The sequence below is a fragment of the Echinops telfairi genome, unplaced genomic scaffold (assembly GCF_000313985.2).
Source record: "Echinops telfairi isolate 266 unplaced genomic scaffold, ASM31398v2 ScPeMD7_5;HRSCAF=22, whole genome shotgun sequence".
Taxonomy (NCBI): domain Eukaryota; kingdom Metazoa; phylum Chordata; class Mammalia; order Afrosoricida; family Tenrecidae; genus Echinops; species Echinops telfairi.
This window is the reverse complement of record NW_022103901.1, coordinates 5,973,967-5,992,097: the sequence shown is the minus strand read 5'-3', so window position 1 is coordinate 5,992,097 and position 18,131 is coordinate 5,973,967. Positions and strand designations below refer to the sequence as shown.

Genomic DNA, 18,131 nt, shown 5'->3' with positions numbered 1-18,131 from the left:
ATTCACTCACTCTCACTCTCACTCACTCACTCTCACACTCTCTAATTCACTCACTCACTCTCACTCACTCACTCTCACTCATTGACTCATTCACTCACTCTCTCACTCACTCACTTAAAAAAAAAGAAAAAAAAGTAAAAAATAAAAATGTTTTTAATCTAACTCCTAAAGAAGTCATAGTCTCAAGCAGACCCACAAGAGGGCAGTAAAACCATCTCCAGTGGCATCTCAGCTGCAAAAAGCCCCGTCCTTGACTTTTCCCTGTGGTTTCGTACAGGTAAGCCTTGCCGAAAGGCCTTTCCTGGAAAGCACTGCAGAGCTGTGGCATTTGCAACAAAGAAGCAGCAGCATCTGGATGTGAGTGGCACCTTGTTTAAGGAGGGCTCCTGAACTGTTAGAAGTCAGAACCAGGGGCTTCAGAAAGGTTGGTGGAAGCAATGTTAATGGGGTTCTCCCAGGATGCTGGGCCCAGCCCGGGCAAGGTGACCACTTTCTTGTCCCTACACCCAGCCCCGCACTGCCCCACCCAAACCCACTGCCATCAAGCCAACTGCGCCTCCCAGCCAGCAACCCTATATAGGGTTTCCAAGGGTATACATCTTTAAGGGAGCAGGCAGCCTCCTGGTTCCCCTCAGGAGTGACTGGTAGGCTCAAACTGCCAATCTTGCAGTGAGCCGCTCAGCTCTTGGGCTCTTTGGTCGGTGCCAACCAGCTGGAATTGGGCACAAGGGCTAAAGCCCAGCCACCATTCCAGAAATGAAAAATGTCCGATGGAACCAGGGGAGAAAAACAAGACCAGAAGACCAATTCCGTTCCTCACTAAGAGACACTTTCCAGAAATGTTTGTAAATCGGGGCAGCCGAGGTGAAGCACCATGAACAATTCTTGCCTTGGCAGTTCCAGTCTGGGATGCATAGAAAATCTTCACTCCCGACACCAAGACCTCCTGCTTGTGATGGGGGGCAGAGCCAGGCGTCACCAGACCCCAAGGGGCTTTTGGACCCGCCTTCTCCGGTGGGTTCTTGTCCTGGACAATAAACAAGCACATATATTCCCCATCAGATCTGAATCTTGTCCCAACTGCAGTATGACAATGAGCAGCCCCTGACCCAGTTCTTTGGAGGAGCCCTGGTGGTGTAGTGGGTTACACTGCGGGCTTATAACCACAAGGTCAGCAGTTTGGAACCACCAGCCGTTCCGCCAGAGACAGACAAGGCCTTCTACTCCTGTAAAGAGTGGCAGTCTCAGAAATACACAAGGACAGCTCTCCTCTGTGCTATTGGGTTTCCTCGGCTGCCACCTTTACAAGACAGACTGCCAGGTCTCTTTCTCCCTCGGAGCAGCTGGCAAGTTCAAGCTATCACCCTTCCATCGAGTGCTTACCCACTGTGCCACCTGAGCTCCTTCATCAAAGCAGGAGCCCTTGTGCCATCAGGCCCTTTAAAGGGAAGACCCCCAGAAGGGTAAGGGAAAGGTGGGGGGAGAAAGGGGAACCAATCACAAGGATCTACATGTAACTCTCCTATGAGGACAGACAATAGAAAAGTGAGTGAAGGGAGACATCGGTCAGTGTAAGACAAGAAAAAAAAAAAATAATTTGTAAATTATCAAGGGTTCATGAAGGAAGAAGGGAGGATGGGGGAGGGAGGGGGGAAAATGAGGAACTGATACCAAGGGCTCAAGTGGGAAGAAAATGTTTGAAAATGATCGCAACAAATATGCTAGACACAATGAATGTATGTATGGATTGTGATAAGAGTTGTAAGAGCCCCCAATAAAATGATTTAAAAAATAATAATAAAGGCAAGACCCACATTTCATAAAACACAATTCCGACTCCCATTCCCTCCAGAACAGAGCTGCACATACATTCATTTGTAACTGTTGGAATAACAGTGGAGACTTACTTTTCCGATCCTTACTTAAAATACCAAACTCACTACAGTCAAGTCCATTCTGACTCATAGCAACTCAATAGGACGGAGTAAGACTGCCCTTGTGGGTTTCTGAAACTATAATTCTTTACAGGAACAGCAAGCCTCATCCCTCTCCCATGGAACAGCTGGTGGATTTGAACTGCTGAATTTGAGGATAGCAACTCAATGTGTAAACCCCTAAGCCAGGGCTTCTTGGGCACCTTACAGAGTGGGCTAAAACCAGAAAACCAAACTCACTGCCATCAAGTTAATTCTGACTCAGAGTAGAATTGTCCCTGTGAGTTTTTGAGACTACAAATCTTTACAGGAGTAGAAAGCCTCATCTTTCTCCCTTGGAGCAGCTGGTGGTTTCAATCTGCTCACGATGCCATCAGGGCTTCTACAAAGTACACTGCTGCCCCTTGGAACCCAAGACAGGTTTTGGTTTTTGGTTGTGGTGTGTGTGTGTGTGTGTGTGTTGGTTTTTGTTTTTTCTTTCAGAGTGTAATTTTTCATTATAAAATTTTCCTGTCTCTTAAGAATGACAGTCAGGATCGACTGAATCAGTGGACTTGATCTATTTGGTTTGAAGAACAAAACATCCACAGTCCATCCAAGTAACATAGCCCATACATAACAACTCAGAGATGTTTTAGTCTGAAAAAAAAAAAAAAGTCTAGGAAACCAAGAGAAAAGTTCCTTAAAGGTCTTCTCGATTATTCTGAAAACCGCAGTAATTCTACCCATTAAATTTGCTACAAAATCTAACGCCTAGCCATCCTCTTATACGTTAAAAAAGAAGCCTGCCGGGGAACTGAAAGCACTGACGATTGTATAGCCATGGGTGGGCTTGAACAGAATTGTGCGGGAAGGGCAGAAATATATTGGAATGAGTAAGATATGTCAATAAAAATATTATTCGAGGGGAAAAAAAGAACTCTACTCACCTGCTTCTTGATGACAATGTGGGCACAAATCCAAAGGCCAATGCCAAAGGCAAAGCCCAGATATATGTAAAATCGGTTTATCCATAATGATAAGAAAGGCGAAGAGAAATCCCATGTATCCAAAGAAGGACCTAAATCTCAATGGATACAGACACTGTATTGGTAAAAATTGCATACAGAATGTTCACTGTCATCCTAGGATACAGTTTTGCGTGCAGTTACATACATAAAGATGTTAGTCCCTATGCTAAGAATGAAAAAAAAAAAAGTAACCCTCAACCCCCTTCTTATTCAGCAACCCGGTCAAGAAATCTATAGAAAAATCAGCCCTAGTAAAAATATACATACACTTTATGTTAATTGATGAAATTATCGTAATGATACAGACTCAAAAATTAAAAGGTGGAGTATAAAATTGTACTTTCATGTGGACATAAGCACTGGCAAGCACACCCATAGGCAATGAAAACCCTTAATGTGGAATCCTGAGTTTACGTTGCTTTGTTCTGCTTGTCCCGTAAGAAAAACTGCGAGTAATAGTACATTGTTGCCTATGTTTATGTTTAAAGGCCACCCTCCCTGGCTCTTTATAAAAGACCCGCAGCTAACTGACCTCTCAAGGCCCACATTTTAAAGGATGCCCAGGACCCTGGCTTCAATTATGGAACCCAGGGGGCAGGTCCAAAAAGAGAAGCCAAACAGGATAGGTTGACAGATGTAGCTGTACCCCAGGAAGGGCCGTTAGCCCCAAGACACGTGGGTCAGCAGGGAGAGGGCCGTTTTATTTGGGGCTAGAAGTTCGTTTCCTTCTTAAATCACCCATTGGCCTCGCGAGACAAAAGGCAGGCCGAAAGGAACGTGCACACCTTGTTTCCCCGCAGCGAGGCTGTCCAATGAGGGCATGGCGACCCCAGGGCGCCTGACCGCCCGGAGAGGGTCCCAGAGAAACGTTCTCCCCCCCCCAGTCCCGCCCCACGACCCTTGCCCGCAGGGGACCTTACCCATGGTCCTCAGAGCCCGGGCGCTGCCACCACACCAGACAGTGGGACCTGGGACCCTCAATGGGGGCGGGACACCGCTCGACTCAATAGTCCAGCGTGGATTTCAAGTCTGCAGCCAAGCGAACTGGGGGTAGCCATGCCACTCGCGGGCAAGGAAGCCGGAGTGCTCACGGTCCCGCCCGATTGGCTCAGGTGGGGAGAGGGCGGGCCTAAGACGAAGCTCCGCCCAGATCTCGGGGTTTGGGGCCGGAGCGTTCTCGTTCCACCGGATTGGCTCCAAGAGTAGGGGGCGTGTCTAAAATAAAGCACCGCCCAGACCTCCAGCCGCCCAAACTCACTGCTGTCCTGTGGATTCCGACCCGCAGGGACCCTGTAGGACAGAGTAGAAGTGCCCCTGTGGGTTTCTGGAAATAAAACTCTTTAAGGGAGTAGAAAACCCCGTCTTTCTCCCAAGGGTGGAGTAATTCAGGTTGGACAGTTGAGCTATTAAAGGAACCAGGGGCAGTTTAAGAAATGGGAGGAAAAAGTAGGGCCGAGGAGTGCACCCATAGAGACCTGTGGAGACTCACCCAGTTCACTATCGCACTTTTCACAACAGCCAAAAGGTGGAAACTTCAACCAGTGAACGCTGTTCTTGTTGGGTACATCCATCGACTCGGTTCCCACGCAGAAAGGCCACCATGTACCCACTGCCTGGTCCCGCGCCATCCTCACAGTCGTGGCTATGTTTGATGCCATCGTTGCAGCCACTCTGTCGATCCATCTCACCGAGGGACTTCTTTGTTTGCTGACCCTCACTACTAAGCAGGATGCCGTTCTCCAGTGACTGACTGGCATTAACATGTCCAGAATATGTAAAACTCCTGATAACATGTCCTAAGTATGTACAAGCCAGCGAGCGGACATCTGTTGTTGCTGCTGCTGTCCGTTGCCATCAGGTCAGCTCTGACCCATAACTAACTAACGACCCCATGCACAACAGAAGGAAACACTGCCGGATCCTCTGGCACCCTCACAATGGTTCCTATGTCTCAGCCCATTGTTGCTGCCACGGTGGCCATCTAAGAAGCAATTAGTAGTCTCTACCCTACAGACGGAAGAATGAAGAAAATCAAAGATGTAAGGAAACAGTCCAAAGGACTAATGGGACCACAAACCACAGCCTCCACCACCCTGTGTTTTATGGTACAAAAGAGACCCCCAATCTCAATGATAATTTAAGAGGAACATTTATCAAGTCTTAAAGCGAAAAAGACAACACAAAGTCACCGATACATCATCTGGATGAAGGAGGCCATTAGTACAAGGTCAAAATATCATCAAGGCGTGGGAAACCCAGCTTTTAAAAAAGGCAGGGGTGGGCAAAGGAAACTGTCACAGAAGCATGATCGGTGGCAGATCAAGACATCACAGTCACAGGCAGGACTACAGAAGCAGAAACCAACCGGGCCATGATTGGAACACATACACTGTAAGATAGAAGGGCTTACTCTATTGGTCCAGGGTCTTCCAACCAAGGCAGTTAAGGTAAGACTGATGGGGCATGATTCATAACTATGTGACCCTCCTATACTGTCCTCAGTATCGTGACTTCTATCAAGGACACAGCTAGACAAGCCCCTAAGAGAAAGACTGCCCTCCCTGGATCGGCTGGAGAGCAATCCATTCTTCAATCCACTCTCCAAGGCACTTTCCTGAGAGCAAGATGATCTATATCCTTGGTTAAAGATCAGAAAAAGTTCAATAGAAGCTTAATCTATGTAGGAACTCTGCAAATGGAATTGGGGCTACCACTACCATCCATTAAAAATAATAACTCCAACTCACTGCCATCGAATCAATGCTGACTCACAGTGGCCCTATAATAGGGCAGCGCAGTACTGCTCCAGTGGGATCCTGAGACTGTAACTCTCTATGGGAATAGAAAGTCCTTTCTCCAAAGGAGCAGCTGGTGGTTTCAAACTTCGGAGCTTAAGGCTCACAGCCCAACTCCTAACCACTATGCTACTGGGACCACCCTCCATAGCCTTTTATAAACCGAAGTGCTCAGAATTTAAGTTCTAATATACCTGAAACCAAATAACTAGATGGTGTCTGGCTACAACTGTAGCTCTCATCTTAACCACTGAAATTCCTAGACCAGCAGTTCTCTACCGATGGGTCACGACCCCTTTTGGGGTCAAACGACCCTTTCAAAGGGGTTGCCTAAGATCATCATAAAACATATTTTCAATGGTTTTAGGAACTGAGACATCTCGCTCCTCAATCTTAACCTTCACACTGAAGTTGGCTTTTTACGCATACTGTCGCAAAAGGTAGCCATGTCATTTACTGTTGTTACATTAAGGCTGTTATCCATGCTACACCATGCTTCAAGACAAAATTTCATTTATTTGTCATTAGAAATAAGTATTTAACAATATATAATTACAATATTGTTTTGTGATTAATCACTATGCTTTAATTATGTTCAGTTTGTAACAATGAAAATATATCCTGCATATCAGATATTTACATGATGATTCATAACAGTAGCAAAGTTACAGTTATGAAGTAGCAACAAAATAATTTTATGGTTGGCAGTCACCACAACATGAGCAACTGTATTAAAGGGTCGTGGCATTAGGAAGGTTGAGAACCACTGTCCTATAAAGAATAGAGGGGGGGGGAGTACAGAACATAATTCAGAATAATAAAAAAGTCCAGACTTCAAACCTGGCAATGAAGCCACCCCTGAGTACTACCTTAAAAGCCAAACAAAGCATAAGAGGCAAAAACTGAGACATGGACCGAAGGTAGGAACTGAGACAAGGAACGTGAAGTTAAGAGCCATCTTTATTAGGGCAGCTAAAGAGCTCCAGGGAGGGAAGGGGGAGCAGAGAAAGGGACAGGAGCATCTTGAGCTCCCAACGTTAGGTCAGGGAAATCGCGCCTGTCAGCGGCATAGTGGGATATTTGTAGGATTTGGGTCAGGGAAATATGCAAATGAGGTGACCAGCGCTGCTGGTGCTTGCTCCGATAAGGAGAAGGGAGGCTTCCTGGTGCTGCAGCTGCAGAATCTGAGTCCCTCACAGACCAGCCTCTTGGAATGTGGGGGAAGAGGCTGCACAGAACAGCTCTGGCCTTGATAGGCGGGGTGGGAGTGGGGTGTTGCATAGCTTAGCAGGCTATCTTTTGGGAGAGCTGGGGGAAGGGGCTGCATGGTCCGAACCCGGCCCAAACACACAGAACAGACCCGGCCCAAACAAAACGCAGGTCTGCAGGTCTATAACGTGAAAAGGAACACTTGTGAAGAACGTACTCCTCAGAACAGTGAAACCTGGGGAAGCAAGAGAGCACCATTTGCCCAAAAACAAAGCCCAGAAAACAGGAAGAGGTAGGATATAAACGGATCCGGGGGCTCCCAGGGAACAAGTGATGTACTATTTAGGACATAACATAACTTGCGACATAAAAATCAAACTCACTCAGGAAACCTTCACCCCAATCATATTTTTTTTAAAGCAGGTACGACAAAATGTTACCATCCTTGCTTTTGAAATGAATGGATAAGCAAAATGTGGTATTTCCATACCGTGGAATATTACTCGGCCATAAACAGAAACGAAGTCTGCTGTGTGCCGTAACAGGGTAACCTGAGTAAGCCTCGAACGCCTCACACTTCGCAAAACAAGCCCCTCCGGACGGACACTGTATCATCGCACTTTCATGACATAAGTGGAGTTTTAGGAACCAGAGCTTGTGCATGGTGGCACGGCGGTTGTGAGACAGGAGATGGGACTGAGACAGACAGGACAAGGAGAGCACGGACAGAGCCAGGAAGCCTGGAAGGGGAACGCTGACCGCTAGGACAAAGCACTTCGCGCTCTTCCGTAAAGCAAATCCGATCCTCTTTACGGCACGGCGTGCTGTCGTGAAAGCCCCGCGGCGCAGGCGTCGTCGCTCGCTTTTCCTCGCGGGCGGGGCGCCCCGCCTGACGCCTGCGCACTAAGTCACCCCGGTGCATTGCGGCGGCTGCCTGGGTCTGGTGGGGCCGCGCGCTTCGCGGTCGTTATTGGCCGCTGCGGGGACGTTACCGCAGCGCCGGTGGCGGGATCAGCCTGGTTGGCCGGACGCGAGGCCGCTGAGCAGTCACCATGTCCATCTTCACCCCCACCAACCAGATCCGCCTCACCAATGTGGCCGTGGTGCGCATGAAGCGCGCCGGGAAGCGCTTCGAAATCGCCTGCTACAAAAACAAGGTCGTTGGCTGGCGGAGCGGCGTGTGAGTGACCGGGCGGAGCGGCCCCGGTGGGGTGGGCGGGCAGGGGGGGCCCAGCTGGGGTGCGTCCCGTCGGGAAGAAGGACACGGGGGTCGCCCCTCCCTGCCGGGAGCCCCCGTCCCGAGCTGGGGTCCGTCGTGCCTGCGTGGTCTGAGTTGTCGCCGTGGGGTGGTTCAGACCACCGAGAAGCCCCGTGATTGGAGGCTCCTTTTCCGAAATAACCAAGCCCAAAGCTTCAGCTTCCCAACACTTCGCAGGTTATGGGGCCTCTGATGGCCCAGGACGCAAGCCGAACCGAACCCACCGTGCCCAGTGGTTTTTCCTAAGTGCGTAGTGACTCCGCTCCGCCCTCTAGGGACACCAGCCGGCCCTGCGTCCACACCCTTATCCCTAGCCTGTTGCACACGCTTCCCCGAGCCTTTGCTCCGCTCAGTGGCGCTCAGAACTCACGGCCGCGCCACAGTTCCGACTCCCAGCGACCCTGTAGGCAGAGAACTCCCCTGGGGGTTTCCTTCTGGGAGCAGAAAGCCTCATCTGTCTCCCAAGCCTTGGTGCGATGTGACTGCCTTAACTGAAGAAAGGCGCTGTCAGTGGGCGTTTCGAAATGGTTTCCTCCGCATTGGCCTCCCGCCTAAGGGGTGTTCCTCGCGCCCTGCCCTGTGGTGTTCACATGCGAATGAGCGCCTGTGCCCCCCAAGTTGCTCACTGGGCCCTTTCTCTCCGGCTCTCCCAAGGGAGAAAGACCTGGACGAAGTTCTGCAGACCCACTCGGTGTTTGTCAATGTCTCGAAAGGTCAGGTGGCCAAGAAGGAAGACCTCATCAGTGCCTTTGGGACCGACGACCAGACGGAGATCTGTAAGCAGGTGGGCTCCGAGGGTCACTGTTGGTTTCCTGAGCGGGTTGTCACATCCGTCTCCAGGGTGCTGCGGTTCATGGTTCTAACCATCAACCTCCAGCGCTTGAGCCCCGCACGACTTCACTGGTAGTCATTCAGGCCGTGTTTCTCGTTCGCCTAAGCCTCCAGAAATCAAGCGCTCTTCTGCAAAGTGATCTCCTGCACGTATTGTTTAAATGTACTGGTCCCGGGAATAGGGTTTAAGTATTTTAACTCCTGGGACCTTTGCTGCAAGTGCCGCTGCCCCACTCCCTGGGGCATCCTGAGTGAGTGAGATCTTTGGAGCATGTGCTATCCAGCATGTGCATCCATCGTCTCTGCCACGTCGTTCTTGTGAGTAGTTAGCGCGTGTAACAGAGGACATTGATCTGTTCTCCCCGCCCCCAGATTCTGATGAAAGGCGAGGTTCAGGTGTCTGACAAAGAGAGGCACACACAGCTGGAGCAGATGTTTCGGGACATTGCGACGATCGTAGCCGACAAATGTGTGAACCCCGAAACAAAGCGGCCCTACACCGTCATCCTCATCGAGAGGGCCATGAAGGACATCCACTACTCGGTCAAAGCCAACAAGAGCACGAAGCAGCAGGTGCGTGAGGCCAGCGCCTGGGAGTGCACCACTGAGGGCAGTGTTCCCCACGGATTGTCCAGAGGGTGCCTGCGCTCCAGAGACTAGTCAGTGATACTGCCTGGGTGCCAGCGTTTTGCTTTGTGCCCTTTTGAGGGGCACTGATGGGCTACAGAGAGAGGTGCTGTAATTGTTGGGGGGGGGGGGAGTAACCAAACACCACATAAGAGTCCCGTTTTCAGCCAAATTATCCAAAACAAGCCTTTAAAGATGACACTTAGATTTTTGACACTTAGATTTTTCAAGGGTTATTTTTTAGCTTTTATCATTCGCTTACCTTAAAGATCACCCTTTCAAGATGTACATGTCAGCATTTTCAGAGTTTTGCAACTCTACCCACTGCCTCACTTCAGCTTCACTACCCCATAGAGACCCTGTGCCCATTAGCCCAGCTCCCTCTGCCCCAAGGGCCCTATCACTTGCCCTACTTTCCTTCGCTGTGGATTGGTCTAGAGTTGGAATGGACTTGAGGCAGTGTGTCATGGTTGGTTGGTTTCTAAGTTTGAGCTTATCACATAAGTGGAGTCAGACATTAAGTTGCCTTTTTATGTCTGGCTTCTTCGGTGAAGCAGAGGTTTTCTACATCCATCCCTGTCATGTCTGCACTTTTCGTGGCTGGATGATATGCCATTACAGGGGGATACCATATTTGCTTGGGCGCTTTGGGGGGTTTCCACTTTTTGCCACTGTGAACAATGCTGCTTTGAAACGTGTGCGCAGCTTTTGCATCGCTGTGTATCTTCCTGTGCCTTGCTGCATTCCTAAGAGTGGGCGTGATGGATGCTGTGGCTGGTGTTCCATCCAGGGAAGAGGCCTGATCCAACGGAGAACAGCTGTGGCTTGAGGACCCTGTGAAAGTGGCAGAGGAAGTCAAGGGATTGTCAGCGTTTTCCCCCTGTCTCGGCAGGCACTGGAGGTGATCAAGCAGTTGAAAGAGACCATGAAGATCGAGCGTGCTCACATGCGGCTGCGCTTCCTGCTGCCCGTGGGTGATGGCAAGAAGCTGAAAGAGAAGCTCAAGCCCTTGCTCAAGGTCATAGAGAGTGAAGACTACGGTCAGCAGCTGGAAATTGTAAGATTAAAGTACTCTTCTTTCTTTGCCCCCGTGCTGCCAACATAGTTTATTCTCTAATCATAAAGTTAACAAGCATCTAGAAGGTGTGAACAATGAGCTGCTTCTGGAAACATCTTTCTTAGTCCTAGATTAAAAAGTCAGGATGTAAGTAGAGCTAGTTTATTGCAGCTAGTGTGCGTACACCGTGATCTGCTCATTTCCGGCTGGGTCCGGCCCAGCTCAGTGACAGTACACCAGAGCAGACCCCAATATTTTAAACATAGGTGAACCAGAGGGGGAATATGTCATCTCCCTCTTGGAAAAGATGGGCGGCATGTGTTGCATAGCAACCAGATGTCTTGCACCGCAGAGTTGGAAACAATGCCCGGGTCAGCCAACCATGCCCTTGGAATGTGTGTTGATCTCACAGTCCCGGCAGTGATACGGTGGAAGCCATCAGGCTTCCAGGCCTCCCGTTCTGGAGCTTTGACCCGGAGCTTTCCCCATTCCAGTTAGGAACCCCCACTTCTACAAATGCCGGGCTGCTCTGGTTTCTCTGGCCCCAAACTGAACCAATCCAAACCAGTTAGAACCCCTAGGTGGTTTTTACGTACTACAGTTTTGTTCTGTTCGTTTTAGATGCAAAAACATTTTATTTACTTTTTTTATTGGTCCATCGAAAGCAATATTTATTTTACAAAGAAAGACTGAAAAAACTAGAGAAATAAATACTACTTTATATGCTAATAGAATTGTACGGGAATCCTGAAAAAATTAATGTTGCAACTCATTAGGGAAAATAATTTAAATAAAACATTTAGTAAATTGAATGTTACAAATTAAGGAATGGCAGGTTTGAGGTATGTACATGTGTAGGTGATATAATCTCATATACACAAAGTTTTTTCAAGTGAATAAATTATCAGATAGTATGAAATACATGTATGCCAAGAATACATTTTTAAATGAAAAAATATACATTTTGAATAATCTTTGATTTTATGATGTTTGGTTTAGAGTGGAATTCAGTCTTTATGAAAATGCAAAAACATTTTCTAATGAGGCTTCTCATTAGGAAAATAGAAGTAAAAATCAAAGCTAGTAAGCTGGCTTTGCCAGAGAGCCTTTTAAAGCAGCATGTGCTTGGGGCCCAACCCCACATCTCCAAGGGGAAATGAGGAGTCAGTCTTGAGGGCGGGAAATATTCTTGACCAGGAACTGAGCTGTGGGAATTGTTGATCATCAGGAATGTTCCCTTTAGATGTGAAACAACACATCTGACCTCTGAAGCTCTAAAATCGTCCCAGAACTTTCCATAAAGTTTATGAATTGACCTTCCAACTTCTTGGAACCCGAGATAGAGGTGATTTCACTGCATTATAAAATTTAATGCTGAACATTAAAAGGACCACCATTCTCTAGTCCACCCGTACCCCCCTTGTTTCCCTGGGGACCCTGGATCGGTCTGTGAGCAGGGAGGCCTGTCCCTGGGCCTCCCCTGGGTACCGAAGAAGGGCAGAGCTAGGACTAAGGGCAGGCCTGCTGCCCAACACTTTCTTTTCTCTCCTGGGAAATAGCGTTCTAGATACCCAGAAAGCAGTGCGTGTTTTATGACTGCATTCGTGACTGTCTCCATGTGACTAATAGCTCCACACCCTGTTTCAGGTGTGTCTGGTTGACCCTGGCTGCTTCCGGGAAATAGATGAGCTCATCAAAAAGGAGACGAAGGGCAAGGGGTCTCTGGATGTGCTCAGCCTGAAAGACGTGGAAGAAGGAGACGAAAAGCTGGAGTGAGGGTGTCCTGCTGCCCAGCTCTAAAACACAAACCTGTTTACTTTTCCGATGTGATAACTGTTGTATTTCTGCCAAATCCTCGCTCAGATGATTTGAAGCGCTCCATGTGTGTCAAAACATGCACACAGGAAAGGAAGTCTCCCCCCTCCAGAAGTGTAAGAATGTGGGATTAATTCTCTTGTAATTAGAGGTGGGGCCAAGGCTGGTGTTTGGCTGTCTTGTCCCTTTGTGGGCCTCTCAGGTGGAAGCTCTGTGAGCCCGCTGCTCTGGGTGAGTCTTGGGGAGAGGTTGCAGGTTGCTGTGAGGTTACTATTGAAGGGGTAGTTTTGTGTGAGGGCACAGTGTGTGGAGAAGGAAAGCTGTCTTGTCTTCTGATACCATGGTGAGAAGTGTACAGAGAGGTGACCATATATCATGGGGCACAATGTGCACTGTGAACGTGTGAAAACGGCACCCACGAGGACTGTGCAGGGTTCCAGCCTTCCCACTGACCATGACCCCAGACCCTCAGTGGTTCTCAAGTCATGTGCCCTCATTCTGAAAGTGTCTAATATATACTAATAGAGCTGAAACAATATACACTCAATAAAGCTGTCCTTATTTTGATCAAACTGTGGTTTGTGCTTTGAGACAACTCCTTTTTGTCTAGAGTAAGGCAGGGGAGTAAGTGGGTCAATAAGCAAAGTGCTTAGGACCTGCCCTGATTAACAGTCTTCAACAATAACCCATTGCTGATTCTCACCCACAGCAACCCGCTAGAATAGAACTGCCCAGAAGGGTTTCCAAGGCCAAACTCTTTAGACACAAGGAACACAGAAGTTGAAATTGTCCAGATCTCATTTTTGGATTCACAGTCAAGGCTCATGGAAACAGCAGTCAATGTGGGAAGGGAAGAGAAAGCAGCAGGCTAGATTGTTGACAGGTATTCAGTGGGATGATATGGGAGCTAGCAGTTCACAGTGGGAAAAGGGAAAGCAAGGATCGGGTGAGAGGGATGCCATTGGAGGGGTGCATAGGGAAGGGTTAGTTTAAATTAATGAAATGAAACCCTCACCTAATTTACAATACCAAGTTATTTGAAAAAGAAATCAATTTGGCCAAATCTGCTCTACAAGACCTCTTGAGCTGTCCCTCTGGGGACGAAGGTGTGCCCGGGTGGAGCCCGGGCATCTTCACTTACCGCACGGGAGAAACGGACAGTAAATGAAGTAGGCTGCAAAAACGGGGAAGCGTTTAAATTCGGTGTTGAAGACACCACGGAAGGCCAGAACAACCAACCAGTCTGTCTGGGAGGAAGTGCAACCAGAAGGCTGCTTAGAGGTGCGGACGGCAATACGTGGTCTGACGTAGTTTGGACATGTTACCAGGAGGGACTGGTCCCTGAGAAAAGACATGCTTGGTGGAAGGTCAGTCAAAAAAAGGAAGCCCACCAATGAGATGGACTGACACAGTGGCTGCATCAGTGGGCTTAAACATTAACGAAGGTGAAGAGGGTGGGGACCGGCAGTGTGCACCCTGTTGAGCCGGAACCAATCTGAAGGTACCCGACCACGTCAACACACCTGACACCACTCTTCAGGGAAGCAAACGGCCACATCTTTCTTCCCCAGTGGCAGTTGTCTTTGAACTGCCCACCTTTGGATTAGCCTCTGGGCACTTAACCACTGCTCCACCAGAGCTCCTTAACACTGAATAACACTAAGGGTCCATGACAAGTGTGTCACATCGTCTTATAAAATACATATTCTTAAAGATTTCCTCGTACTACAGATACAGTATATTCTACAGTAACATTTTATCTGGAAAAGACGCTAGTGGTTTCAAACTTGACCTTGCAATTAGCAGCCCCACACGTAACCATTTCACCAGGGCTCCTTGGTGCTGGAAAAAGAAAGCTGTTAACATTTAAGTTACCTTGAAACTAACAATGAACCAAGGTTAAAATTCTATGGAGCTGGAAAACCAAAAAGGCAAGGGAGCATTTTGAAATTCAGAACATTTACTCAGCATTTAAAAAGGAACCATAATCCTTTCCTCCCTCAGTCAAGTGTTGTGCCTTCCCATAATTATCCAAAAGGCTTTTCACAAGCCCTGACCATCATTAGGACTTTGCCGGTTTGAAATTCCCAGGCACTCCAGGAGGGAGGTGGGTGTGGCAGAGTTAGGGGAGCCAGGGTCAGTAGTCAGGGCTCCAGCACGGCCCCTGCCAGCCACCAGCCTTGCATTGGCACTCCCTTTCCCGCCGGTGGATGGAAGGTGGGTCTACCAGTCATGGTTTAAGTTCTTTGAGTGAGTAGGGCACGTACCTCAAGTTCCATTTCAGATTTCAGTTATTTGAAAGAAAAAGGTTTTGTTTTTAATGCTCCCTTTGTCACTCTGGCTCAACGTGTACCTGTTTGTTTGTTTTTTTTTCTTTAAAAAAAAAATCATTTTATTTGGGGCTCATACAACTGTTATCCCAATCCATACACCCATCAATTGTGTAAAGCGCATTTGTACATCGTTTCTCAAAACATTTTCTCTCCATTTAAACCCCCGACATTAGGTCCTCATTTTCCCCCTCCCTCCACGTGTACCTGTTTTGTCGACTGTTTCAGAACATCAGTTTTTGTTTCCACCGATCGTTTTTCCCATTTCATTCACCTCCGTTCTACTCTTTATTCCTTTTTTCTGTCCATTTGAACTTACCTTGCGTTTTCTAGTACTCGAGTTGTAGAGTCGTGCTCCTGAGGGCTGTCTTAAGGAACACGTGCGTTACAGCTACCTATAGCCCTGCCCAACGTCACTGCACCAGCGGTCTTGCTTTTCAATTGCCTCTCGGTTTTCCTTTTCCCTTTTGTGACTGGTGTGTGGATTGGTTGCTTTATAGGAGCCCTGGTGGAGTCTTAACAGCTGCTAACTGCAAGGTCAGCAGTTTGAAACTACCAGCTGCTCGGGAGAAGCACGACTAGGCTTTCTACTCCTATAGTCTCTAAAACCCATAGGGGCAGTTCTACCCTGACAGGGCCACTGTGAGCCAGCATCGACTTGCGTGTATCCATGTCCCTGCATGTGTGCTTTTGGTTGGTGGGGGGGGTTCCAGTTGTGTGATGATTATGGTTTCGTGACTGACTTCAACACTGAAGCGTATCGGGCTGTTTTGTAGCCACAGATGGTCTGGCCTGGAATGGACAATCCCTGGGCACCTGGGAAGAATGTGCATGTGCTGCGGTGGGGTAGTGTAGCTGGCTTACAGCATTGGTCGAGCCTCCTCTGCCCTCATGAACCAGGACTGACAGTGGTGTAGTGAAGCCCGGTGATTATGGCACAACTGCTGCTTCTCCTTTCAAATCGGTTATGGATTAACTCATGTCCCTGCCCTCAGAAAGAGAAACTGATGTCGTCACCCCTGCACCTGTGGAGGGGACCTCGTTCATACCCAAGGTTGGGGTGTCTCAATTCCAATCTGAGTGGTGCCTGGAGTGGAATCATGGGGACAAAATCACAGATTGGGGGGGGGGGGAGGAACGCTGCACAGAAGGGTCTGTCCACAAGCAGAGGGCCGCCAGGAGCTGCTGGCTGCAATGACCTTACGAGCAAGGCATGGAAGAGGAAGGAAAAGACGGGCAGGAGCCTGGTTCAGATTCCACTCTCCAGAACTGAGAAACGTCTGTTCTTCAAAGCCAGTGATTCTGAAACTGCAGATGGCCTTCCGTTGGTGGGGTTTAGCTGTAATTAAACGATGGCCGTTTTAAAATGTCAAGCCTGTTCTTGCGTGTAGGGAGGGAAGTTACCATGTCACATGACCTGTCCAGATGGAGATGGAAGATCATCCAAATAACAGACAGGGAGGACCCACGGCCCCAGGCAGCATGGCTGTTGGTGGGAGGCGAGCACTGGGCCCAGTGTGATTCACGGGACATGGCTTCTCACCGCTCTCAAACCATGGTGGTTCCCCTAGGATGGACAGCTTGCATGGCAGACAGCCCGTGGGGACTTTAGGGTAAACACGTGGGCTCTGTCACAGCCAGCCACCGGACAGTTCCTTGGGGAACTGTGTGGAACCGAAAGCTAAGGGACCTGGCTCCCCAGGCCACAAGGAGCTTGGCTGGACGCTGTAGTGCCTCCTCCTGCTGTCACTCTTGCTGGCTTGGGACTCTGGAGGGCACTTTAAAAGCATGGGGTCCCCACTGAAGGAAAGGCTCGTTTGGCGTGGACTTCCTGTGTCAGCCTTGACGGTGACGCTATGGAAGACATGTTCTGAGGGTGTGAGGGAGGGCACACACACCAGTGAATGCGGCCTGAATAGCACCAAAGATGCAGGGATGCTGGTCCCCCTACTTCAGCCCAACGTGCCAGACAGCACGGGAGGCAGAGCCCCGGGAGCCATCCCACTCCCGAGACGCTGCTCCCAGGCGCCTGCAGATGGTTCCTCAGTGCATCTGCTGACCACTCGAGAGCAACTGGTGACTGGCCGCTCTGGGCTGGGCAGCACGGGGTGAACAGACCTCTGCCCTCCAGGAGAGGGAAGCACTTCCGCTGGTGAACACAGCCTGGTTCCAGTGGCTGGTGCTAGGGCGTCTTGAACATGCAGCCACTCTGAGGTCAGGAAGGGGCACAGTTGTGGCGGGTTTTGGGGGTAATTGCATGAAGGGTGATGTAGCCCAGAGAGGCAGTTATAGACCGGTGTGTGGCAGAAATCATGGGGGATGCCTACCTCTGTGGCTGTGGCCCTTGGCTGTGGCCTGGGTTCCCATTGGGGCATCCAGGGTGTGCCTTCAATCTATCATTGAGTGACAGGAGGGATGGAGCAGGCACGGATGGAGAGAGCCCGTTGCCCTGTGGGGAAGTAAGAGAAACAGAGACGAGGATGCTTCTAGAGCCAGTGGCCTAAACTCCAACGTCTGGCCTCCTGAATTGTGAGGAAGCAAAATTCTGTTTGTTAAAGCCACCCCTCTCTGGGGGTGCCTTGGTTACAGCTGCATTAAGAAACAAAGACAGGCTTCCTTAAGAACAAGAAAAAATTCTTAGCTCTCTTCCCAGCTAAGCCAAGGACACAGAGACACAGCAGGTGAGTTCAGGTGTTTTATTCTCAGAGCACAGGCACACAGATCGCAAACACGGACAAGTAACCTGGGGGTGGGTGCCGTAACAAATCCGCTCCTGACCGTCATGCAGTGGGGTAAGTGGAATGGGTCCGCTGGCCCTCATCGCCCCACAGCACCCAAGAGGGGGTCCGGAAACCAGGAACTCGTGGGCTCCCTGGAGCCCGCCAGAGAAGACAGAGGCCGTGGCAGGTTCCTGGTGACGGGGACAATTTACAGGCAGAATCAGAACTGATTCAAGTCACACAGGGCTCGGGCAGAAGGGAAAAGGCAAGATCAATATGATCCAAAACAACCATTCTCATAGGCAAGCACTGACCTGTGACGGGACTGCCAGCCCACAATGTCAGAGGATAAACCTGTGCTCCCATGTGGGGTGGTCACCTCCCAATGGCCAATGGTCCCACCTAGGAGACCCTTCAAATCCTGAGGTCCACCAGCAGACCCCAGCTGAAGAGCAGGCCTGCTCTAAGGCCTAGGTAGGGAAAGTCCCTGGACCCCAAGACCCATGGAAGTCTTGTCATCAGGGCCCCAGGCCACCTCGTCAGCC

General features: G+C 49.4%; 2 protein-coding genes across 2 annotated transcripts in view; one reads left to right on the top strand and one right to left on the bottom strand.

Annotated features, from left to right (window-relative positions):
* Positions 1–4,748, bottom strand: part of LOC101654926 (S-adenosyl-L-methionine-dependent tRNA 4-demethylwyosine synthase TYW1) — an 82,568-nt gene extending 77,820 nt beyond the window's left edge. Inside the window, exons 1-3 of the mRNA XM_045284522.1 lie at positions 4,434–4,748; positions 2,864–2,994; positions 890–1,027 (exon numbers count right to left, since the gene is read on the bottom strand). Of these exons, the coding sequence (XP_045140457.1) occupies positions 890–1,027; positions 2,864–2,994; positions 4,434–4,737 (573 nt within the window). The 5' untranslated portion in view covers positions 4,738–4,748. The remainder of the gene's footprint in view (positions 1–889; positions 1,028–2,863; positions 2,995–4,433) is intronic.
* A 3,142-nt stretch (positions 4,749–7,890) lies between these two features.
* SBDS (SBDS ribosome maturation factor) lies at positions 7,891–13,108 on the top strand. The gene is made up of 5 exons (XM_004705936.2): positions 7,891–8,128; positions 8,861–8,990; positions 9,410–9,610; positions 10,557–10,721; positions 12,369–13,108. Exons 1-5 carry the CDS (start codon positions 8,001–8,003, stop codon positions 12,495–12,497), a joined length of 753 nt encoding a protein of 250 aa, XP_004705993.1. The 5' UTR covers positions 7,891–8,000; the 3' UTR covers positions 12,498–13,108.
* The last annotated feature ends 5,023 nt before the right edge of the window (positions 13,109–18,131 follow it).

Bases quoted from the DNA above. Each gene is read 5' to 3' on its own strand.
- SBDS (XM_004705936.2), top strand. From the start codon at position 8,001: ATGTCCATCTTCACCCCCACCAACCAGATCCGCCTCACCAATGTGGCC. The intron at 8,129-8,860 runs GTGAGTGACCGG...GGCTCTCCCAAG, and splicing joins GTTGGCTGGCGGAGCGGCGT to GGAGAAAGACCTGGACGAAG. The intron at 9,611-10,556 runs GTGCGTGAGGCC...CTGTCTCGGCAG, and splicing joins ACAAGAGCACGAAGCAGCAG to GCACTGGAGGTGATCAAGCA.